This window comes from Liolophura sinensis, chromosome 11, assembly GCF_032854445.1.
Source record: "Liolophura sinensis isolate JHLJ2023 chromosome 11, CUHK_Ljap_v2, whole genome shotgun sequence".
NCBI classification, from domain to species: Eukaryota; Metazoa; Mollusca; class Polyplacophora; order Chitonida; family Chitonidae; genus Liolophura; species Liolophura sinensis.
In genome coordinates, this window is record NC_088305.1 from 21,404,025 (window position 1) to 21,430,515 (window position 26,491).

General features: G+C 39.0%; 1 protein-coding gene across 1 annotated transcript in view; it reads right to left on the minus strand.

Annotated features, from left to right (window-relative positions):
• The window catches only part of LOC135478179 (dynein heavy chain domain-containing protein 1-like), a 146,431-nt gene that overhangs the window by 33,618 nt on the left and 86,322 nt on the right, over positions 1-26,491 (minus strand). The window contains 22 exon segments of the mRNA XM_064758450.1: positions 1,494-1,592; positions 2,031-2,132; positions 2,592-2,839; positions 3,375-3,687; positions 4,391-4,575; positions 6,284-6,469; positions 7,282-7,457; positions 9,046-9,190; positions 12,400-13,258; positions 14,440-14,562; positions 15,317-15,587; positions 16,857-17,011; positions 17,873-17,968; positions 18,951-19,121; positions 19,714-19,923; positions 21,014-21,171; positions 21,539-21,706; positions 22,999-23,170; positions 23,846-23,941; positions 24,245-24,387; positions 25,110-25,203; positions 25,798-25,901. Coding sequence (XP_064614520.1) covers positions 1,494-1,592; positions 2,031-2,132; positions 2,592-2,839; positions 3,375-3,687; positions 4,391-4,575; positions 6,284-6,469; positions 7,282-7,457; positions 9,046-9,190; positions 12,400-13,258; positions 14,440-14,562; positions 15,317-15,587; positions 16,857-17,011; positions 17,873-17,968; positions 18,951-19,121; positions 19,714-19,923; positions 21,014-21,171; positions 21,539-21,706; positions 22,999-23,170; positions 23,846-23,941; positions 24,245-24,387; positions 25,110-25,203; positions 25,798-25,901 — 4,274 coding nt within the window.

Here is a 26,491-nt window from a genome sequence, read left to right on the forward strand (position 1 = left end):
ACACTTGAACTTAGTACCTGTGTGTGAGATTTTAGAGCGAAAATTAATAATTCAGCCTTTAAAGCTAACTGAACTGTGAAGTTATTACATTAATGTGATTTTCATCTTGTTCCAGTGTGCATAAATATACGATTCAATGTCCATGAATAAGATAAATGTTTTAAGTTACCTTAATGAAGAAAAAAAGCATAATATCAGTGACATCAACATGACATACATTTATTCACAATTTAACACTTGATTTTAAATACACACATCTGAATGGCAATGAGGACATCATCATATATGAATGCATGAGTTAAAAAAAAAAAACAGCAGTAATTACAAATTTATAATTTTGACACTGTGTCCGACCTGTTTTTGTCAAACACATGTACATCCCTACGGTAATAACATGAATAGCGCACAAGACACACTGTATGTAGTTGGTTGTGACATTTTTATTTGGAAAAATATTAAATTGTTCAGTGAGTACATTTATTTTATTCCCCTATACATACATACATGTCCATGCAGCAGATTTATTTAAACTATTTTGCTGAAAAAAGACTTGGATGGTAAATACACACCTCTAAATAATAATTAGGGTGTCATCATGTATGAGTTATCCAAAAACAAAGAACAGCAATGACTGTAAATTTGTAATGTGTACACTGTGTCTGACCTGTTCTTTGTCAAACATATGTAGGCCTACATCCCCATGGTAACGAACATACAAGACTTACTGTCTGTAGTCAGTTGAGACAATTTTATTTGGAAAAAGAAGAAGAAGAAGAAGAAACCTTCACAAGGTATTTTTGCATGCTTTATTTCTGAAGATTTTTTTCTTTTGTCTGAAAATGGTTTTGAACACTGTCAATGAAAAACACACCAACCATTAACCACAAAGTTGTGTTTCATCTGTCCATTTTTTGTTTGTGAACTGAGACCTATGTCCTTGAAAACAATCCATCATTTAATCACAATGACAAAACATTATCCTCTTGAAGTTTTGAATTTTCTTTTTAAAATCCACAAATTTCAGATAAAGTAGCATTTTCAGTCCTCGTAATCGGTGAGGAAAACACAAACAATGTTTAAGTTTTACGCGACAGCGTTGAACTTCTTGACAAATAAGGAATACAGCGAGTGAAACCATTTACCATAAAAGAAATCACTGAGGATGTGATGGCGTAGACAGGTCAAGCTCTGCTATTTTGCATAAGTATAGTCCCAATTTGTAAACGTGATTTTCATTGGTTAATACTTTATGACGCTGACCAATTAACATTGCTTTATGGAACTGCGGGGATAATCTAGGTCAGAATATTACTCTGCCACTTTGAAAGCTTTGTTTTGATTGGCTATGTGAAGCCAAAAACCATAATTTCACAAGTTAATTATGACAACAATAGAGTATCGTTCAGGAGTGGAAACATCGGGGTTGTAGTGTGAGAAATATATTTACAACACCTTTTATTTTAACTCCAACGTGAATCAGGAACATGACCCACCTTGTCAGGAGAATAGATCTTCCACAGCAGACATTTCTGAAAGGCTGTCAATTGTCTCAGCTCCTCCCCAGGCACTGGGTTCATCAGGGTCAAAGGTCGCTGAAATAATCATATGCATAGAGGCGTACATTAACAGAGTATCCTCAAGATGTTGACAGTATTTAAAACTTCATATAAACTTCAAAATACAAGTACATCATAATTATTGTGACTTGATGCTTTTCATATGTTCAAAGAACACCTGTATTTTGATGTTACCACATGGTTCAATTATGGCACCACAACATTACACACATGCATGCATCCATCAATGCTGCAATCTTCTGACAAAAGGAAACAAGTGACAAACAAACAGGTCAAAAATGAGGATAATCCTATCATTCTCATTTTTTTAATAGCTCTTACCCTGACAAAAATATAAAAACCACATATTATTTTTAGTACAGAAACAGAATAATGTATTGGGGCCAATATATTACATTTTGGTTTAGTGAGTTTTGAGGACGTCATGAAAGGGATAACTATAAACAGACGTACATTGAAGTACTCCTCCCATAACGCAGAGTTCTGGATCAGAGAGGTCTGAAGACCGCTGAAAGACTGGTGTAGGCTTTCCAGGATGACACAGCGCAGCCAGGACTGCAGAAACAGAAAGTGAAAGTATCCTACTAAAAGGGTATGGTGAATCTTCAAATAGTTTTTTTTTTTTTTTTTTTTTTTCACAAAAATAAAAATGGGGTTTAAAATGTTCATTATAAAAACAAAAACATGTTCCAAAATAATCTTTCAAATATGTCATCATTAAAAACAGAATAAAATGAAGAATGTTAAATATTATCTTTAACATACAATTTATACACTACAGTGTGGTTCATTTCTTAAAACTTGTTTTCTAATTTAGACAATTTCAACACAAATGGACAACAAAATCTTAGACAATTTCATTTACACTACAAATTCAACATATGCTTTTCTCTTTGCAACATTGATCACATTTATTGAGACAATAAATGCAAGTAAGGCTCACTGGTCATTCAAAATTGAATTAAAGTCATCAACATTTGACTTCTCAAAATATATTTCAAGAACATCTCTTACTTGGTCACACATCCAGGCAGGTTTGTCAGCCAACTGAGATGCCTGTTCTAACTGATCTCTGACCTCAAACCCATTGATGAAGAGAGCCATCTCCTCATTCGTCAGCTGGCCTTTAAGTCTCATTCTCTCCATGGCAACCAGTAAAGAGAATAACAAGACATGTTTTTCAAACATCATCAAGGTGATAAACTTGTACAGGCTGGCAGTCGTGGCATCTGATAGCTCCTGAGTCCTGGCCAATATATCACCTGGAAATAAGGAAAGAAATTTTAACATTGATCTCAAATCTAGTCAAAATATCACCTGGAAATAGGACACGGTTGTAGTCAGCCGTCAAAAAAGATGACATAGGAACATTCCACAAGGTCATAATGGTTTTTATTTATTTTTTCACTGATTATTCTTATAATACTTTTCTCGTGGTTGGAGAAGCAGGAAAATGTAAGGTAAATCAGCAAACAGATGAGATATTCATAATTCTTCAATCCACACTGTCATTGTCCAATTTTTGATAATTTCTAGTAATTGTTTGAAGTCTTCTGTTACTTAACCAAACAACAATCTAAACAAAAAGATCTCCGCTATCTCTGGCAAATTCTCATAAATTACTCACACCTGACAGTTAAATTAAGAACTGTGAGGTGAAATGACAGGATTCTGACCTAAAAATCCACCCCCCAAAAATTGCATACTTGTGGTAAATCAAAAAGTGATATCATGTAACTTTTTTGGCAGAAACTTGCACTTTTCCAATGGTAAGGCACAGGTAAGGCACTGACTCACCAGCCACGCCCTTTCCCCGGTCTCTTGCATGAAGCACCTTTGTGAATATCTCTGTGAACTGTTCAAACGGCAGATAGTAGAGTGGGTGTAGGACAGTCATCTTCCTGACCAGAGCATACAGCGTTGCCACCTGGTGGGCCATGGCGACATACGGCGCCCTCTTCTGCTCCAGGGTATCCCGGATGTACGAGGCCTCCTCCAGAATGGAGTGGTGCTTAGCCACATTCTCCTCGCACACCTGCAGGGCTGGCAGGATGGTTTTGTCCCGTAAGACAGCATAGTCCAGATTGTACACCTTCTCCAGGATGATCTCCTGTCAGGTGAACACAAGTAAGACAAATATGTACAGGTGAGACGTGTCGCAGGTTATAAAACTCAATACTTTCAGAGTATTTGTAATACAATAGGATCACACAGTAAATTAACAATAAATCAAAGATCATACAACAGCATTATTGTTATTTTGATAGTTTGTATTATGTTTGTGTGAGTGGTGTTTTACACCACATAAAGGAATATTCCCCTTATCCAATAGCCAATCCAGCTACATCTGGTTCCATAATTCCTCAACCCTTTCGCACATGAAAGAGCAACTGTCAGTGCAATTTATGAACATTTTTAATTTGATTTTGAAGACAATGACTGCACTGACCAATTACAGGGCTTCACAAACAGTATTATTCCATCAGTCTACATAGAATAATGCCTTCAGACTACGCTTGAATAAACAAGCAGGCATGCGGAAATGTTGAAAAATTACAGTAGACTATAGTAGCCCTTGTGGTCCAGAGCTACACTGTAGCTGTTTTCCTACACTTTCACCAAATTTTGCAAATGATCTTGAATATATAGATCATAATGCCACAAGGTATGTTACTTACAAGGAAAGTTACAAAATTCGATTATCCCATTAGATGATCCCAGTAACAGCTGCTTAGAGGAAATATAATATAAAATTTTCATAGTTATCAAAATTTTTGTACATGTATTCACTGGTGGTGACTTAATGGACTAACGTTTTCTTTTGCCATCTTCTTCTTGTGTTGTACAAGGTCGTTGTCATTGGCGATGAGCTGAGCGTGGTATTCGCGTCTCTCCACGGCCATGGTTTGGCGTAGGATCCGTGCCACTATGGCTTCATCACTCAACCCCATATTGATCACACACATCTTCTGTATGGGCAGGTGAAACAGGCCATCCCCTGAAGTACAACAACAAGTCCTTAACAACCACATCATACTTAGGGCTTTTTATTCTTCAAAATACTAGTACTGACATTTTCTCTAAAATCTTTCGCTGATTTCCTGATAAATAACCACACAAAAAACATTTCCACCCTGTAACTTTATTAAAACTCACCTATGACATCAAGCTATTGTTTAATCGCTATGTTCATTTTAAGGGAAAAGGAAACATAAAAATGATGCCGAAATCCAATGAAAAACAAAACTTATTTGCAAATTTGGTCTTGTAATATTTTTGGAAAATATTTTTGTAGGGTGGGTATTTGGGGCCACCTTTTGGTATGTAATGTCTTTGCACAATAATGCTCTAAATAAGGAAGTGATGCATATCTAATAAATATTGTTGAATGTAAATTTGTTGTTTATATCCAAACATACGTATTTAATCTGAATTATGATAATATTTATGAATACATTAAAAGTATAAATATGACCAAAATCCAGGTTGATCACATTTGTTAGCTGAAGAGCCCAAATTCACAACTACACATTTACAACTAGTTTTTTGCACTCTTTCATCTGAACTTGATTTAATTCTTATGTTTTCTCCACTTTTAAGGAATGGAGCAATTAGCACAGGTACCACTTACATGCAGTAACAAATCTGTGTCGTTACTGGCCTAACAGCACAAATGTGCTTTTAGCAACGTAAACATACGATTGTCAGCAGGGTGGGTTTTAGGTAGCGTAACGCCCCACTCCTTAAATTGATGAAGTCTCGACCCCTTCGCGACCTGTGCTGCATTAATTTTATGGAATGGAGCGTTCCTCGAACATTCCACCATACGGAATTCACAAAGATCTGATTACTACCAGTCACATGACCATGCCCATGTCACGCTATTCAGCTGACATGCCAGTTTAGCATTTGTCATGAAAACTACGCTAACCCAACAGCTGGCTTCATCAGTGTAATTGCGTGAAATAAAAAAAAAAAATAACGTAACAGCCTTTGGTGTTCCCTTTTCACCAATTACCAAGGCTGATAAATCCGAAAGGGTCATACATGTAATAAATATCACCGTTTGAAATGTTTATTTTTAACTTGGGGCCATGGGTCTAAATGTTTTTGTTGCCCAATCCGGCTCCTTGTTCTATGTTTATATTTATATCTGATTGGTGTTTTACGCTGTACTCAAGAATATTTCACTTTCACAGCATTATGGTGGGAGGAAACCTACAACCATAAGCAGGTTGTTGCCAGACCTTCCCATGTACAGCCAGAGAGGAAGTCAACATGAGCTGGACTTGAACTCACAGACACCACATTGATGAGAGGCTCCTAGGTTATCTTTGGAATATGGAATTCATACTGTAAAATCACACTTTTCCAAAGCCCAACCAGAAATTTAGTAGCATTTAGCCCCTAAAATCCCTTTATTTGAAACCCTGAGCATATTACTGCCATAGATATGATGGACATTTTGATTTACCAACAACCATCCTATTCCAAATCATGCATTTTTGTTTTTCGTTTTAATTTTCATATTTCAATTGTGTCAAATTACAAAGAATTAATGAAAACAATATGTCAATAAAACATGCCAAGTTTGGCGGAGTTTTTGAGACCAGTTTAATTATTTCTGCTCAAAAGTTTGTTAGAGTTTTAAATGAGTTTGAGAATGGTTAAACGTTTCTGCCTAACCTGTTCATTCACTTATTTACCTTTCATAAAGAGTGGTGTAGAGATACTGAGATAGAGTTTGAAGTTGTGATGACAGCGGTACTCAGCACTGCCCAGCTTCACCAGCCTATTCCCCTCAATGTCAGTGTGCTGATGTTTAAACAGGATCTCCCTGAACACAGGGTCCAGGGGCTTCCTCTCCAGGTGAGTCACCAGAACTGTCACACCTGTAATCAAATATGCAAATTTGTCAAACCACATAAAAAAAACACAAAAAATTTAAAAAAAAATAAACTGTATAGAAACAGAAATGAATCAAATATCTTAAAAACTACAGTAACTGATTTGAAGTTTGGCCTGTAAAAAAGCACTTTCAGAACCACCCTTTGACACTTTGACACTTTTGATGCCATCACTTATGATTTTATGATATGAAACTCATTAAATTTCATATAAAAAAACTCTAAAGAAGTCATAAGGTAGATAAATCATTCAGAATAAAATGAAATGTGAAATGTGTGTAAATGTAGGGGAAATACAGCAAGCACAAACAAATCAAGTATTTACGTCTTTTGAAAATGCTCTCCCCAAAGTCCAATCAGTACACTTGTTTAACTTTCACAGTTACTGATCAAAATTTTGTACTCAAGATCATAGTACGCTCTACCCGGTAAAAATATGGTCAAATAAACAAATAAATAGATGGTCAGGTCTTTGTTGCTATGAAACCTGATGAAGCATGTCATTATAAACACAGGGTTCACTCATCAAACAGCAGGTATACCCTAATTCCTAAACCTTTTCGTATATGAAATAGCAACTTTCAGTGCAATTTATGCACATTTTTAATCTGGTTTTGGAGACAAAACTACATTGGTTAAATTTTCAGGGCTTCACAAAAAGTATAACTTTATCAGTGTGCACACAATAATACCTTCAGAATATGCTTGAATAAACACCTTGCAAACATGCGAAAACGTTGAAGACTTACAGTAGTGGCAATGATGAAACACGTGACAGGTAGGTGGTGTCTACTCACCATGTACAACAGCATTGACCAGGTGATAATTGAGAAGTGGGTGGTCCGCCTCCACCACCCACATGTTATCGGTGGGTGCTTCTACTTTCTCCTCTACTTGAACTTCACTTGACCTCTCCCAAGACAAGGTCACAGAGGTCAGAGGGCGGAGGTCATCCCGGTTGACATTAGACACACTGAGAAAAAGACGAATGCAGAAATGATGACACAGCATACAGTGCAATGGTGATTTAACCTTCAACCTGTCAAATTTTTTTTATAAATAAATCAGTAATGTACCTTGTAGAAAGTTCTGAAAATGTTTAATATGAACTTCTCTACAATGTAAATTTTGTATAATTTGAATTTTTTGAAATTTGACCAAAAAAAAAAATTGCTCTGAATTATGAAAAAAGAAAACCCTGATATTTTCTCCAAAGTTTCAAAAAAAAAAACCTGAAAACATACAAAAAGCTGAAGATATCAATGAATGATACCTAAAATGAAAGCAATGTCAAGTTAACTACATGTGTTTGTGTTGTGTATTTTCAGCTTCTGAAGTTCTGTATTAAACCTACTGTGATACTGTGCCTACTGCCTTGAGATAAGAACCGTTTGATACTGTGCCTACTGCCTTGAGATAAGAACCGTCTGATACTGTGCCTACTGCCTTGAGATAAGGACCGTTTGATACTGTGCCTACTGCCTTGAGATAAGAACCATTTGATACTGTGCCTACTGCCTTGAGATAAGAACCATTTGATACTGTGCCTACTGCCTTGAGATAAGAACCGTTTGATACTGTGCCTACTGCCTTGAGATAAGGACCGTTTGATACTGTGCCTACTGCCTTGAGATAAGAAGCTTTTGATACTGTGCCTACTGCCTTTAGATAAGAACCGTTTGATACTGTGCCTACTGCCTTGAGATAAGGACCATTTGATACTGTGCCTACTGCCTTGAGATAAGAACCATTTGATACTGTGCCTACTGCTTTGAGATAAGAACCGTCTGATACTGTGCCTACTGCCTTGAGATAAGAACCGTTTGATACTGTGCCTACTGCTTTGAGATAAGAACCGTCTGATACTGTGCCTACTGCCTTGAGATAAGAAGCTTTCGATACTGTGCCGACTGCCTTGAGATAAGACCCGTTTGATGAGGCCAAGAATTTCTCCATCATTTTGTTGTGATATGTCATTATTATAAAAGTACCAGGTATTTTTCTTTAAATGTTTTAGACTCTGTTTACTTGTATCTTGTCACCATTTATTGTTACACATATGATATATGGTCTGTTTATTTCACATATTTTTGTATCTAGTATTTGCATGTTAAAATGTCACTTAGTCCCATGTACATCACCATATATTGGTGTCTATGGAGGAACGGACAGTTCCTTGAACAAAAGAAATATTCATTCTGTAAATGCACCCTGTGAAAATAGGCATGTATTGTTCTATTCACTATGAGTGCAATGGAATCCCCATATATACTGATGTATACAGCAGATAAATACAGTGTACTGCACTAAACTACAAGCGACACTGCTCCTAAAGGGCTTTACATTTCAAGCCTGAAAATAGCAGCAGGAGAAAGGACAATGTCCTGCACCAAACAGTATTTTGACATGGCCAGCTGTTTAGTACAGGACAAAACTGTCATATAAACAACATAGTAACTTTTTATTAAAATAGGGTCGCCGGAACGTATACCAGTTATGCACCAACTTATTTCCAGGCTTTACATTATGAATGTGTTCCAATGGTTTTGCCAGCAACTTACCTTGTCTGAGCTCGATTTTCACTGATGCTGGCGTCATCATCTGCTAAGGTGAAGTTTGTGAAGGTGGTGACATCAGAGAATCTGGACATCCTCCGTGTCTCCTCATCCATCCCATAGTAGTCTTCAAGCTCAGGCGACTCAGACACTAGACAAAAGACGGCAGGATCTTTTGCACAAGTTCTCCGACAGTTGGGTATAAATGTAGTCGTTACAAAATCAGGACTTCACCTCCCTACCCACCATCCATCAATCGAACAAGGTGGTACCAAAAGCCTAATGCATGCTTAATTAAAAGAATTGGCAGTAACGTTCTTTAAAACAGAATACGTATAAAACAGGCATTTTGAAACTAATGTTTTTGCAATATATGTCCCCTATAGATATGAGCCATTAAAATCAGTAGCTACTGTATGTCAATGTCCAAAAAAGAAAGAACTAAGAAAGACATAACATTGGTGAAAATGGACTACACTGCAATAAATAAAATAAAACTTCATCCACAAACTTGTCATGGTGAACATGGTGAAGCCATAAACACAGTTTCAATTCAGTACCATGTAACTGGACGAAAAGGGTAATAATTCTGTCAAAATTGGCAAACCAAATGAAAACGATCAGCAAAAGTGTTTTCTGATGGACAGACTGATGGACAGGAAGACGGACTGATGGGATATAAACCTATAGGGACTGATAAGGTTGCTAATAATATGAACAATAGCTTCACATATGTACATGTACCTCTCAGAAATGGTCACGGAGAGTTAAATCAATTCCAATAACCACAACCACACAGGAGATTCCACCATTTACTGTAGTAAGTTCAAAGTGAAAGACTGCACCTGACCAGTGTTTATGTCCACTGTAAAACTACCATTCACAGAATCTTAAACTTGCATTAAAAACTTCTATAGATTTTTTTCAACCCAGAAAAATTTGGGTGAAACTTCGTCTTGACACAGCTTCAGTGTGTCTCCATTATTGAGATCAAGGTGACATCACGTTTACTCTAGTTCTCTAAAGTCCAAGGTATTTTCCGTATATTCCGTAAAATATAATATATTTTCCGTTTGCCAGTAGCCAAAGCTTGAAAAGTTGATACAGTAGGCCTACTACATCATTTACAAGGCACTCTGAAACCCCTATTTAAATAGCCCAGTTGTAGATGCACACCCATTTTATTCCTGGTTCAGGTTGTAGCCTTCAGAGGGGTTGTGTTGCTGATTTTGAGGCCTATTAAATGTTTATAAAATTACACTAGGATTGTTGCACAACAAGATTCATGCTCAATTCTAAAACAAATGGAAATATATTTAAGCACCACTGAGGTTGATCTACGCATTCGACTGTCGCTGGATTTTATACTTCAGTTTTGTAACTGTGCTTTCTAAGATGAAAACAGTGCTGATCTATAGTTATCACAGATGTCAGGAAAAGCACATCAGCTACAACATGGCGATTCAATGATTTTACTATAGTTTATAAAAGAAAACAGAAGAAAACATCCCTTTTACTTGCGAGGAAGACAAAGGTGCAAAATTTAAATTCTTCAGTTGTAATAAATTCAGACAGAAAAAAAACGATGTCATCGAATTTAATTTATTTTAAACGTTGTCTGGCGAGATACCGTCTTCTTGTTCCCATAAACCTTTGGCATCCCTAATGAATTTTACACAGACTCTGATATCTATCATTTAAAAACTGATGACTATACACTAAAATGAACAAAAAAAATGTATTTGGAGAGGTAGATGCGGTTTGAGCCGAGATAGTATGCTCCTGTCTGACATAAATTGTGATACTGTCATTGAATATTACACTGCTTGTCCATAAATGATACAAACCTGCCCCACAACACTTTGTGAAATGGCCCTTCGGCTACACATAGCTTACATCGTTGTAAAGGATCTCAAAATGACATTTTATGCAGTACTCCTGTGTTATCATATGTTGCTTCATGGAGTGAATGGGTAAAGGCTACGTCACAGCTTAGGCCGTGCAATCTGATAGCAACAAGTTTGATTGGATAAAATTCTCAAGATGGCTGCCTCGACTCACACCAGCAATCTGTGCAATACTGTCATTCTGTTCTACATTTTATTCAGTGAAAGCTTATTAAAATGATAAAGTATGATACTATCTGGAAAGTCTAAGTATCCTGCTTTGATTGAAATAGCTAGGTGCTGTCTTGTCCTTAAGGGGCCTGGCCATGGTCTAGTGGTTGTGAAAAGGTGCTTGCCTTTCACTTGCTAAGACACATGAGTTGTGGGTTCAAAACTAGCCTTGGACAGGGAATTGGTAGATTCCCCAGCTCTCACTGCTTGTGGGGACTTCGACAGGGAATTGGTAGATTCCCCAGCTCTCACTGCTTTTGGGGCCTTGGACAGGGAATTGGTAGATTCCCCAGCTCTCACTGCTTTTGGGGCCTTGGACAGGGAATTGGTAGATTCCCCAGCTCTCACTGCTTTTGGGGCCTTGGACAGGGAATTGGTAGATTCCCCAGCTCTCACTGCTTTTGGGGCCTTGGACAGGGAATTGGTAGATTCCCCAGCTCTCACTGCTTTTGGGGCCTTGGACAGGGAATTGGTAGATTCCCCAGCTCTCACTGCTTGTGGAGCCTTGGACAGGGAATTGGTAGATTCCCCAGTTCTCACTGTTTGTGGTGTCTTGGACAGGGAATTGGTAGATTCCCCAGCTCTCACTGCTTGTGGGGACTTGGACAGGGAATTGGTAGATTCCCCAGTTCTCACTGCTTGTGGGGCCTTGCACAGGCAATTGGTAGATTCCCCAGTTCTCACTGCTTGTGGGGCCTTGGACAGTGAATTGGTAGATTCCCCAGCTCTCACTGCTTGTGGGGACTTGGACAGGGAATTGGTAGATTCCCCAGCTCTCACTGCTTGTGGGGCCTTGGACAGGGAATTGGTAGATTCCCCAGCTCTCACTGCTTTTGGGGCCTTGGACAGGGAATTGGTAGATTCCCCAGCTCTCACTCCTTGTGGGGACTTGGACAGAGAATTGGTAGATTCCCCAGCTCTCACTCCTTGTGGGGACTTGGACAGAGAATTGGTAAATTCTCCAGTTCTCACTGCTTGTGGGGCCTTGGACAAGCAATTGGTAGATTCCCCAGTTCTCACTGCTTGTGGGGCCTTGGACAGGCAATTGGTAGATTCCCCAGTTCTCACTGCTTGTGGGGCCTTGGACAGGGAATTGGTAGATTCCCCAGTTCTCACTGCTTGTGGGGCCTTGGATACATGAATACGTGACAAATTCTTATAGATGACATAAAACAACAATCCACTAAATAAATAAATAAAGGGCCAGTAAACCCTAAATCAGATTTAACCACTCATCACTTACATGTGTAAGTGGTGTCCATGCCTTGTCTCATCAGCTCTGCCTCATGGATGTGATGTGAACTCTTCTGCAGTGCGCGGACCCATGCCTCTGCCTGGTTATCTGGGTCAATGAGCAGGGGCCAGAAGTGATTGCGGTTATCCGAGCACACACGACTGATCAGGGCATTCTGTATGGCATGGACATCCGTGGGCAGCTCCGCCAGTTTCCAGTCTTGCAGCTCTTCAACGCTGGAAAGGATGTCCTGGAGGGAGAAGTCACGGCGGAGAGTGAGCGGGGAGAAGTTGTCCTCCTCGTCAGATTCATCCGTTTCCATGGAAAAGTGGCTGGTGCTTGCCTCCTCCAGCTCTGACCGCAGCTCCACCTTGCCCAGACTTGACTCCTGGATGGACGGCCTGAAAGGGTACACGCGAACGGTGGGAGGGTGGTCTCCCTTTGCTCCGGACACTTTGCTAATGCTTGTGTTGGGCCTGGAATCCTGCCCGGCGTTATCCTCACCAGGCAATGAACTATCTGCCTCGTTTGGCTCAGATCTGACAGACCCGGCATGAGAATGGACAGACAGGCTTTCGGTCATGAAATTCTGGAGACGAACATCCAGGGATTCTCTTTCCTCAGAGAGGTTTGACGATGTTGCATTTCCGCCACTGCGACAGAACTTGATCCAGTCTTGCAACAGACCTGCCCTGGTCTTGTCATCCAGAGGACCAAAGTAGCAGACACAAGCTGCAGTGATAAGGGCATCAGCAGGTGCTGTGTCAATGTGGGCATTGGCTTTCTTCACCTCTGACTTCCAGCCTGTGTGGTGAGACTTGATTTTGGTCATCAGCTGGTTGCACTTCTTAATCCGCTTTTCAATACCCTAGAAAACAGAAGAGGAGAATACAGATTCAAACACAGTTAGACTGCAGAAAGCACAAAAATCAGTGGTTGTGAGGCCAAGAAGAGAAAAAAGGGGGATAATTAAAGTTATTTTATGCCACATACAAATTTTTTCAACCAATCAATTTATCTCTCTTTAGTGTATTCTAAGCACTTTGTGAGACTGCACATGTCACAGCTTGAAAGAATTTGAAATTTTCCTATCAGTTTTCAACAGGTCTGAGTAACTTCTGTCATAGCCTCAGAAAAGCTGAGGGCTTATGGCCTACTGCACACTTCAACGCTTTCTGAGGCAGCTGAAATTTTAACCTTTTTACACATTTAAACACTCTATGAGGCAAATGAAGTTTAAACTTTTTGCACTTTATGAGGTAGCTAAATTTTTTTTAACCTATCCACATGTTTGAACACTTTATGAAACGGTTTTCGAGAAATTTTCTTCACATTACTTCAACACTTTCTGATGCAGTGAATTGCATATTTAAACACTTGCACATTTTCACAAAATAATAATGACTGCACACATATTTCATATTTGCTCATTTTAACATGGAAACTTGCAGTTGACCTTAGCAGTTTTGCCATCTATTGTTTGGATCCACAGTTACCGTAAGTGTGCACTAGATAGTACATCACAGGTGAGTATTTAGAAACTTGTCAGGTATTCCAGCAAATAAATCACTTTTTGAGAGAGAAGCACACTGATGATATAGATTGAAGTATGTTTATAAAAATTTCTTTGTAATGGGAAAGCAGACTGCTTGACTGTTCAGATGACAAGGGACAACAGCTGATGAAATCTTCCAAGAAAAACACACAATATAGAAGTATTTACAGAGAGTGAGTAGACTGGGTATTAAGTGTATTTATGTATTTGATTTCACGACTATATTCAAGAATATTTCACTTATACAATGGCGGCCAGCATTATGGTGGGAGAAAACGGAGCATAGCCCTGGGGAAACCCACGACCATCCGCAGGTTGCTGCAGACCTTCCCAAGTACGTCCAGAGTGGAAGGCAGCATGAGCTGGACTTACTCTCACAGAGGCCGCATTGAGAGGCTCCTGGGTCATTGCACCTTGCAGGCGTATTAACCACCTTGGTCACAGAGGCCTGACGGGGCATTAAAGTTGAGTAGTCTTGCATCACAGGTACATACCTGGACTTGCTTCTCCATAGCTTTCAGGTTTTTGACTGCTTCCTTGTGGCTCAGTATGGACTCCTCCAGCAAGCTTTTCCTTCTTGATGCAGTCAGCCTCATCTCCCCCAAAATGGCTTGAGCCTTGTAAAACAATTACAGAATGAGGTTTTTAAAAAATGGCTTTAACACTCAAAGAAACTTAGGAAGTCTTCAAACCAATTCTTGTGGATAATCCTCAACCCAAAGGTAAATTCTAAACAACTTCAATAAACAAAAGCCACTCTTCAAAACATTTTGTTCACTTGATCATGCTAAAAAAAAAAACCTCACCATCCTGAGGGAAACAATGGATATGGTGAAGAAAGAGGAATTATCAGCCACGACTAAGCAATTTTTGCCATGATATCTCTTAACATGGGCTAATCACATAAAGCCTGATGTAGGTATATATTCATATTTACGTACTTGACAAACAGTGCCAGTAATTTAAACAATGCATGTGATCGCCACTAACCAGGGTTCGTGTTGCTATTCAATGGGATTTGCTAATTCCCGTTGGAGAGGCCTTGTGAACTTCATCACAAATTAAAAAAAAAGACATGCAGCCAAGATTTCAAACTTTATTATTTTAATTAATAGTTTTAAATACCATTCAACTGTGTTCAAGACCATTTGTTAAACTGAAGCCATGTTAATTCACATGGTAATACATAGTCTGTGACCATGTTGGGATTTATTAGGCTGAGGTTGCCTCCACATGGCAGAATGGCATCAGAATGGGATCACTTAGCAACTAATAAAGGCATCAACCTTGTCTTTACCACTGCCAACATGTTGATCGGCACATCAGAAACTTGGGCAGTATTTCCATACGACACCCCCTATTACATCTCACCTTCTCTACATTAGCCACAGCCTCTAAGAGGTTCTGTCTTAAGGGGAAGGTGCCCCTGTGGATGATAGCGTACTGGTAGACAGCATGGATGTATCTGCATATACAAGCCAGGGCAGCGCTTGACTGCTTCACCTCCTCGGGTGCGAACCGTGGGTTCCTCACATACTCCTCCAGCTTGGTGAAAATGTGCTGAGGAATGTGCTCCTTGTCGTAGAAGATCAAGTCGTTGATAAGGTTGTCCTTCAGCAGCAGGAGCTTGCCGCTGTCCCAGCTGTGTGACAAAGTAGAAATGAAATGAGATTCGTGGTTTAGGAGGGTAACTTAGGAAGAGAGGAAGAAAAAAATTAGATGTATGATAGTTTACCCAGCAGCGCCTTTTTATTATCTTTCGCTGACATGAGATCATCCTTTTATGATTCAATTTACTTGTACTTTTTATCAGTTTGTTTCATCTGTGTTTTACACCGTAATCAAGAATATTTCACTTATACAACGGCAGACAGGTTAATGGCGAGAGGAAACCAGACACAGCCTGGGGGAAACCCATGATCATCTGCAGGCAACTGGCAGCCCCCAAGTACAGCCAAAGAGAAATCAAGCAAGCATGAGCTGGACTTAAAGCTCACAGCGATAGCACTGGTCCCAGGCTCCTGAGCCACTGTGCTGTGTTAGCACACAGAGGCCCCAGTATAGCTGTATTCCAAGATAACCAAATGACCAACTTGTCAAGAAGTTTGTTATCCATGACCAGGAAAAAGACAACATTACATTAGTAAAGTTGTTAAATTTTGTTTTCTATAAGATGTGCGTCTTATCGTAATTCCTCATCCTTTTTACATATGAAAGAGCAACTTTCAGTACATGTACATGTATGTGCATGTTTTACTTGATTTTGGAGACAAAGCTACATTGGTTGGATTGGCCAATTTCAGGGCTTCACGAAAAGTATAATTTTAATAGTCTACAGAGAATGTTGGAATATGTTGGAATAAACACTTTGCAAACGCGCGAAAAGGTTGAAGAATTACAGTAATGCCAAACTCAAGGATTAGTTGTCAATGGTTGCCATGCAGGTTGCAGCAAGGGAGACAACTGCACCTTTAGCTTGCCAGGTACCTGTCAATCAAGTGAGAGTTGCATTGCAGCCAGTGATCTCATTGGTCAATGGTTGGGCCACTGCAGAATTACAGTTGAATGGAGTCTGCCTTTTGGCTGTGCATTGTGTTGTTATTTGTACATACATGTACAAAACATGATCAACATACATGTACAAAGCATGACATAATCAACATACATGTCCAAAACATGATCAACATACATGTACAAAACATGATCAACATACATAGACTAACCTCAAAATTTACCTAGAGACTTACCTAAATGTAAGTATACAGAATTTCTGCTAAAGTTGCCAAATTTAAAGAAAAAATTTACATGCGACGTATAAATGTGAAATGGAAGTACACACAGTGTACAAATGAAGTGGAACAACTTTAAAAACATGCAAACAGCAGATGCATTAAATTGTTTATAAACATACTTATCCGGTCTGTCAAAAAGCACACAGAGCGCCCCGACCACCCACTTGACAGTCGTGGGTGGTGCGCGGTAAGATTTCAATTCCCCCAGGTCTGAGTTTGCCTTCCCATCCAAAGCGGCCAGGGCAAATTTGGCAGCTTCATAAGACGGTCTAGCCTGATGGTGTTACAGCAGAAATACACTAATTACAGAGCAGTCTGACACACATACACATAGCTGTACATCTCAACAATCGGCTAGAGGACTCTTTATATTGTTTGTAAATGTCCAGAACAATTGCAATAGCTGATAATAATAATACTTTATTTTCTGAGGCAGATCAATCTTCCTTCAGTGTACACACGCACACGCACACGTACACGCACACACACACACACACACACACATACACATATATATATATATACACAGCATATAGTACATATAAAATACAGCTGAACTCCACATAAGATGAACCCCACATAAGATGAACCCCCATCTATGAAAGTGTACATATAAAATGGTGAGTGATACAAGTCAGCATAGTTCCATAATATAGTCTAACCTGACCCATAAATAAACATTACATGTAAATCACAATTGTACTACTATGATTCTTCTAATTTTTAGGACAAACATTAGCAGTGCTGAGGGCAAAAAATGACATTTCTCTCTCTGCTCTGTCGGAAAAGTGAAGATATGAATATGCTGTTCATCAGATGGACTAACCACATGAGAAGAGAAAAACTGCTTATTCCTGTATCAGTTACAAGAAAATGCATAATGACTAAAAAGGGCAAATCACATGTCAAAAAAAAATAGAGGAATTAAAACAAATTAGGTACATACAGATATGTATGTATGCTTGGGGTTTAACGTCTTACATGTACTTAACAATTTCTCAGTCATATGACTGCGAAGTCATTACATGTCTGTAAAATACATACAGATGAAGTAGTTTGGAAGCACTTGACGTATGCGTGGACAGTCTGACTGGTGGGAAAAACACGTTCTACCTCCACACTGTTTGTTACGTACTTTATCAAAGGCTGAGGAGAGCTGTTCCTTGTAGTGATTCATAGGCTTCAGCAGAGATGCAATCTTCTCCTCCTGACTCTTACAGTCCTCCAGTTGCTGTAAGAATACATACAACAGTAGATTATGTGGCTGGTACCACATGGTGTTAACTGCTCATATGGCGACTATCAGTTAAACAAAGGTTACAATGATTGATACTTAATTAACATTGAAAATTGTTCATTTACAGTCAGGAGAGAGTGTGTGAGAGTTCTTAGAAATAGTATTCAAAGGTTGAAATAAGTATAGTTTCAAAGTGTCACATATACGTATCACAATGTCATTCGAAAATACCTGTGTACATGTATAAATTGTGTAATATGCCTTATTTATACACAATTAGTAGAATCTATCAGAAATCAAGACACTGGTATCTTGCTAAGATTTACAATCAGAGTGGTACTCTAACATCTGGTATATACGGTTAAAAAAGTATTTATTGGACAAGAAAGACTCAAAACAACAAAAGTTTCTGACCAGATTGGCTGACTTATGACACTGAGTTACCAGTTGAATGGCAGTTCAAATTTAATGTTATAGCAAGACTATCTAGGTTTTCATTTGGCAAATACACAAAATCAATCAAAACACTCTGTTCCCTTTGACACTGTTCATCCTGACAAAATTTTGTTTGACTAAACATACTGACAGCATTGGTTTTGATCTCTTAAGAAAGATTTTTTAATACACACTACTACTACAGCGTAAAACATGAAGACAAAAATCTTAAAGATTAATCTTCCTATTAGGAGATAAACCAATAAGGTCTTCCTTTAAACATTACCATGACAAAAGTATTCTTGAAAACCCCCAAAGACAACAGCACCATGCTATAAAATGTGTGTTTTTTTAGCACGCGTCCTTAACTAATGGACAGTGTAGCTTAGCAAAGTCATCCTGTCAAATATATGCAATTTTTAACAAGAGCTTTTAAAAGTTTACACCATGCCATAAGCAGCTATATATATTTTGTAAGTTTCGAAGTTAAGCTTAGGTCTAGTTGTCCTGAAGTGCTGAAGTCCCAGTTGTGGCCACCCACCTGTATATAGGCCTTCTTGCCTTCCTCCACCTTATCCAGCCAGTCCCAGATAGCTCCCTGGGCCTCCCTTAGCTTGGGGGTCAACTCCGACACCTCCCTCTTGTAGCCTGCTATGGTCGAGGAGGCCTGGTTCATCTTCCCAAGTAAAACCTGAAACTTCTCTATGGTGGCCTGTCCGGACAATAATGACAGAAATGACAACAACAAGAACAAATCACCCAGAGAAATATGGATTTCTTCTCTTCGTAAAAGTTAGAGGCTGTTTACAGTCAGTTTTGTGGCATGTACTTGCCCTTTTGATTATAGTTGGAAAAACGTGGAATGCTTCAGTCGACTGAATTACAGAGTTTGAAGAGGTAACTTTCGCTAGTTACTGACAGGTATACCAGCTGTGCTGCTTCAATGAAATAATTTATTAAATGGCTTGAATTTTTCGCTCATGCAACGGTGGTCAGATTAATGGGTGGAGGCACCCAGAGCGCCCAGTAATTTGCGCCCAGGGCTAATTACTGATGAACTTTTCCAATTTAAACTACGAAAATGCCACACAAGATGCATCAAGCACTCACTGCCATCAGGGTCTCTGAAACATCTGAGGGCATCCCAGAATTCCACAAGTCCATAAAATTTCCTGTCAGAGTCCGGGTTTCAATGAACTGACTAAAACCTCAATACAAAACGATACACTGTATCTTTATCATCACAATGACAACGAGAGACGGAAAGGATTGCAGCTGTACATGTACTAATCCCTGTAACTTGCCTGTTCTTGTTTAGCCAGGTGCACAGAGACAAGCCTGAAGATACGGGTAAACTCCATGAAGGTGAGGGGTGTGTAGAACCTGAGTGGCTCACTGTGGTGACAGTACTGTTGTTCTACGGCAGCCTTGGCTGTCATGTGGATGTAAGCCATGGCAGCACTTGTCAGGTTGATTTGCTCCTCTTTATACACATCATTCCACGGCACTTGAATCTGTAACGATGCATTTGGGTTTTTAACATTTTTAACGTTACATGTACATGTACATGTTGTCATCCGGATACCACAATTCCAAAAATCTGTTGTCCAAATAATTTTAATTATTTAATTGAATGAAGTAAATAACCTACAATTTTGCCCCAAAAGTTGTCAAAATAAATGTTATAAATATCACAACTAATGATGAAAGCTACATTTCCCCAGAAGGATATCATCGTACCTTTCAAACAAACCTGAAAATACCTTTCTAATCCCCAATAAAACTTCCAGAATCTTAGTACTGGGCGAAATTTATCTCATTTAAAATAGGCTTAACTCTGCACTCATGAACATTTCACTGATTATTCCATGGTCAGATGATAGGTAGGTTTTGATGGTGGACAAAACCAGACACCCCAACAACAACAAAAACAATGCCACTCGCCAGCTTCTGACCTCCAGTGACCTTGGATTTGAATCTGGTCCTCACTTGCCAATGTGGCGTTATCTAGAGCCAACACTATTTTACAGTTCTCACTGAGAACCCCCAAATGTCTAGGCAATCTGCATTTAAGAACAAGTGCAAATTTTTTAAATTTTTAGGTGCAACATCCCACAAATGTTGATGTCGTATTGCATTCCAACCAGGAGTTGAATGAATGGCACAATATGTTATTAAACACAAATTTGACAAACAGACCGACCAACCGACTGACCCATTGATTCAGAGACATGCTTGTTCTGGTTCAAAAAAGTAGGTCACACCAATTTAAATGGTTGTTTCACATGTGGAGTAAATTTTTTTTCAATGTCTGAGGAAGGTATAAAAATAAATCCTATAATCATCATCTGTGGAAACGTAGATTATTCCAGCTGTTTTTTTAGTTGAAGACATATTTACATAATCAAAGGAAAATCAAAAAATACATCAATATCAGACGAAATATAAAGGTAAATTTACAATTTTTTTTTTATTCCATATTTTGGATTTTTTTACGATCGGCTTGCCCGTAAAACACAAAATAACCCTGGTTTTCTCTCAGCTACATTCAGTGGTGATTGACCTTGGAGTGGGGTGACAGACATTGTAGTACGATTGACTAACCTTGAAGTAGGGATATCTGAGCCAGCGGTTCGCCACTGTGACATAGGCTCCTCTGTCCCACTCTCTGTACACATCTACATACGCACACTGCTTCAGCAGGCCGGGACACTGCTGTAACTTGCTGTGCAGGCCATTAAAGTCAGAGCTGAAACTGTTCCCTGCAAGTATACATACATAAGTAATTCAATAAAGATGTTCTCTGAACAAACAAAGATAGAAGAACACATGCACTGCAGGCAGTGAAATAATAACTCTTGGAAACACTTCACATCAAAATCTACATAATATTTTAATGAACACTTCTATTCAAAACCCTGGAATATAGAATATACATGTAAGTCATGTATTTTATTATGCTTCATATGATTTTTTTATTGCTGATATATTTAATGTCAATATTACAATAAACAATTTGCAACTGCCAAAAAAAAATGCAGACCTAAGAAGATTAATGCGTCAACAATTCTGTCAGCTTTGCAGAATGCTGTCGCAAATTACCAGGGCTGCATCTGTACCATGGCATACCTTTGTAGTTGAGGCAGACAATGACATGAAGATTCTGCCTGACTTTCTTGAGGAACCTGTCAAAGGCCTGATCAATCTTGTCCGGTCGTTTGATCTGAACCCCCCCTGGCATCATCTGGCTGATCAGGTCCTGAAGTTCCTCTTCACTATACAGGCCAGGGCAGGTGCCTGAAATCAGCACAGGTAAATTGGTCGCAGGGTTTTGTGAGAAGTCTTTTGCACACGTGTTTGTCAAAGGTGGCTGTCATGAGAATTTCCCACTTACAAATACTTGTTGCTAGTATTTGTTTCCGGGGTTTGGCATGAGAATTTGTCATAGGTGTTTGTCATGAGTCTTTGTCAAAGGTGTATGTCTGGAGAATTTGTCACAGGTGTTTGTCAGGAGAATTTGTCAGAGGCATTTGTCATGAGTCTGTCAGAGGTGTTTGCCAAGAGAATTTGTCAGAGGTGTCAACAGGTGTTCAACGTGAGTCTTTGTCACAGATGTTTGTCAGGAGAATTTGTCACAGGTGTTTGTCTGGAGAATTTGTTACAAGTGTTTGTCGTGAGTCTTTGTCAGAGGTGTTTGTCTGGAGAATTTGTCACAGGTGTTTGTCATGAGTCTTTGTCAGAGGTGTTTTGTCTGGAGAATTTGTCACAGGTGTTTGTCAGGAGAATTTGTTACAAGGGTTTGTCATGAGTCTTTGTCACAGGTGTTTGCCAGGAGAATTCGTCACAGATGTTTGTCATGAGTCTTTGTTACAAGTGTTTATCATGAGTATTTGTCACAGGTATTTGTCATGAGTACCTGTCACACGTGTGTGTCTTAGGTACGCCTATTTGTTTCAGGTACATGTTTATGTCACAGATAATCCTGAGTAAATGTTGTGAGTACCATGAGTATGTCATAAGTAGCATTACCATTAAATATCCTTGTACTGGATGAGGAATATGACACTTCCATAAATTTAATTTAAGAACAAAACCGGCTAGATACAATGTATTACAGTGTACTAGCTTTTCAGAAAAGGCCATTTTGAAATCAATGTACATGATTTATGTGATAGATTGTTTGGCGAGGCTCAAGAATTTTCAATTTATTTGACATCGACCAGATTTATGGTGGAGGAAGCCAGATTTCCCAGAAGAAGAAAAAAAACACCCACTCTTGTCAGATACATGACAAACCTCCTGGTGTAAAACTGCAGTCAAAACATAGTAAACTGGGTTCAACCATGAGACCTCACTGGTCAAAGGCCTTTTAGTCTTAGCGAGTCAGGCCATGGGGTCACGAAACAATCTCAGTCAAAATTTTAATTATCAAAGCTTGTCATTAAATTTTGTTTGTTCCTTTCTGTTTCTTCAGCTGAAATTTGTTGTACAATAACTTACCCAGAATTTACGTCAAGCAATATTTTGACCTTGTTACAAAAGTGATTTGAAATTGTGTATTTTTCATGCAGTGAAGCTTTTGTGGGTACCTTCTGTCATGACAGCAGTGACATCTCTCAGGCTCTGCTTCCCCAAGGCCTCATTTATCAGCAGTACAGCAGGCTTCTTTGTGACCCCAGCATAGTGACAGCACCGTTTGATATGCTGTCTAGTCACCTGAAGCATCAGCTCCTCTGTGGACTGTGGCTTAGGTTCAAACACCTGATAATAAACGTAATAAAGTCAAGGTACAGCAGATGGTACGGACAAAATAAAGTCAAGGAAAAGCAGATTGCACAGACAAAATAAAGTCAAGGTAAAGCAGACTGACAAAGACAAAATAAAGTCAAGGTAAAGCAGATAGTACAGTCAAAATAAAGTCAGGGTAAAGCAGATGGTACAGTCAAAATAAAGTCAAGGTAAAGCAGATGGTACAGATAAAATAAAATCAAAGTAAAGCATATGGTACAGACGGAATAGTCAAGGTAAAGCAGATGGTACAGACAAAACAAAGTCAAGATTAAGCAGATGATACAGACAAAAATAAAGTCAAGGTAAATCAGATGGTACAGACAAAAATAAAGTCAAGGTAAACAAGATGGTACATATAAAAATTAAGTCCAGGGAAACCAGATGGTGCAAAGAGAATAGAGTCAAGGTAAATCAGACAGAATATATACAGAAAACTTAAACTAGAGAGTGCATATAGAATAAAGTCAAAATATAAAACCACATTGTACAAATAGAATAAAGCAGAAACGAAGCAGAAAAAGAATCAAGCTAAGGTAAACCAGATAATACAGGGAAAATAAAGCCACAGATAGAGATAGGTAAACCAGATAGTGCAGACTCTGCCAAAGGTTAATGAACTCTGGCCATCTCCAGCAGAGTATTTACCTTTCTCTGAGCTAAAAAGGCAGCTAGTTTGGTCAGAGTCCCTCGGCCTGTGGAATAGCTGACCCCAAGCAGTAAGGCGTGGCCCCCAGGCAAGGACTGCCAACAGAAACATCAACAGTCAATGGGTATGAATAACTTGTTTCATGTAATGTACAAACATCTACTCTGGAACAGGCATCATGCAAAAAAAACATTTTCTCACTAAAACTCATTCTCACCCAAATTTAACACATATAATCACATACCCACCCACACACCTTTTGTACTCATTATGACCATGAATGACATTTTCCTCATCCATATCTTATCTCCATAAATTCCAACACACCCACCTATCTTTCCTATATGCTATTCCCCATGAGATCCACACACCAATCCCTTCCAAGACCCTGTACTCACCATGACCCTGCTTAGCCTGGCTGCGTGCTGGACAGCCTGTGTGAAGAAGGCTAGGTCCAGGTGCTGACCGGTGGTTGTGTTATACGCCCTCAGGGTGAGGTAGAGGGCGCTGGTCAGCTGGCTCTCTGTCGTCTCCACATAACCTGCCAACAGAAGTCAGCGTGATGTAGGACTATTTCTTTCACTCTTGTTTAAATTCATACAACAATTTTTCACTTATACGCTGGAGATCACTTTTAGGGGTGTAGGAAATCAGAGGGGTAAGCCACCAACATTCAGCGAGTTTCTGACAAACTTTCGGTCAGCGTGGCAAATGCATACGTGAAAATACGAAATACAAGTTGTCATCAACAAACGCTAAGTTGTGCATTTTTTTCGGCCACATGAATGTCATTGACCACGTTCTGTCAACGAGAAGCCACGATGAGCATGGCCTCATTTTGTCATATGGGGTAATTTGTCCAAATAAAAACCTTAAAATTAGAACAGAACCCCCAGAATCAGAAAACCTAGTTGAGTTGCAAACAAGTCATAACATCCTACACTAAGTCATGAGACAAAATTCTGTCAAATACTAAGAAAGCAAGAACTAGTCAACAGACATCTTCCTAACAATGAATGAAAGATTATTTCTTCACAAAATTAAGGTGGTAGGAAACCAGGCAGAACCCAGGGAAAACCCACGACCATCCGAAGGTGGCTATCAGATCTTCCCATGTCAGTCCGTAGTGTAATTATGACTTTAATAGCTACTTAAGAAGCATGAGGAAGTGTTTGTGTACCTTGAAATGGATGCCAAACTAGTTCATACCAAATAAGACAGGGGGAAAAAATGACTGGGTTTGGTTTTTTCACTCAATCTCACCTTTCTCCACCATCTCTCCCTTAGACTCAGTGAGGATCTTCATAAAATGTTTGCTGTACAAAATCTCTGCCAAGGTTTTATAGGGACCCTTTAGCTGAAAGTGTGAAATATAAACTCAAACAAAACTATCCACACACTGCAATTGCATTGGCATATTTATACAAAAAAAAAAAATACTAACGTTCCTGTTAACTTATACTACATGTAACTGCTTAGCTGAAAATCAATAATTTATGCAGACTGTTCTGAGCATGATAAAACCTGATGAAATTACTGGACTGAAAGCAGACTACTCAAAACAAGGAGCGGAGAGGTTGTTATCAACATAGTTGATGGGTTGAATGAAGTTTACCAGCAACCAATATGCACTGCGCATTTTTACACATATTTTAAAAACACTTGTTTGTTAATTTTCAGAAATCTCCAAAGTTGGCCTTCAGTTCATTTCTAATATAATTTCTAATGAAAGCTCTTTACCTACCCAAGTCATGACAAACAATCAAGATTAAAACTGAGTCAATTACTTTCTAAAAATCAAAACTGCCAATCATATATTTCGTAACTTTTGGGGTATTAAATGGCATCCTCTACTGGTCACAGCACAAGAAGGCAATGTGATTCATGAGGAAGGTTACAGAACAACTGATTTGGCAGTTTTGTGGCCATGGGCCTTGCCTCTGATGTATACCTCGTCTAGTGTCATCAGAGGCCCATCATACTCCTCTTGCTCGCCGTCCATGATCTTGAACGTCACCCCACGTTTTCCCTGTTTGGACACACGATGTATTCCACCTGTTGCAACGATTGACAGATTGAATGAGTTATTCACTGACATATCAATGCAGGTACATATACATTAACTCACCTGCATTTCATTTATTTACTTATGTAATCAGTGCATTTTTTTTTTAGCGTTTTTTACAATTACTTTTTTTCCCCAAACAATAAAAGAAGGGCTGTAAGGAAAAAACAAATAATCGATACAGTCCTGATTTCAAATAATGTGAGATACAGAAATGACAGTTTTAAAAAATATTTTCTAAATGGCAGCAAATACAATCACTTGAACAGCAAAAGCTGCCAGCAAAAAAAGGCATTTTGAAGGGAACAACCTCATTTGAATCCACGTGTGTATCATATAAAACACTATCTACGCTGTACATTGAGCTTTGTAATTCACCAAAATCATCGAAGTGCTACTTCAATCCCATTTGAATGACTGAATGAATGCTTGGGGTTTAATGTCATACTTGACAATTTTTCAGTGATATGACGAAGAGATGCGTGTGCAGATGCTGTGTCTTCTTGTGGCAGGGAGAGTCCATGCCAACGAAGTGCTGCCGCCACTGAAGTATCATGACGAAGACACCAGACATGACACC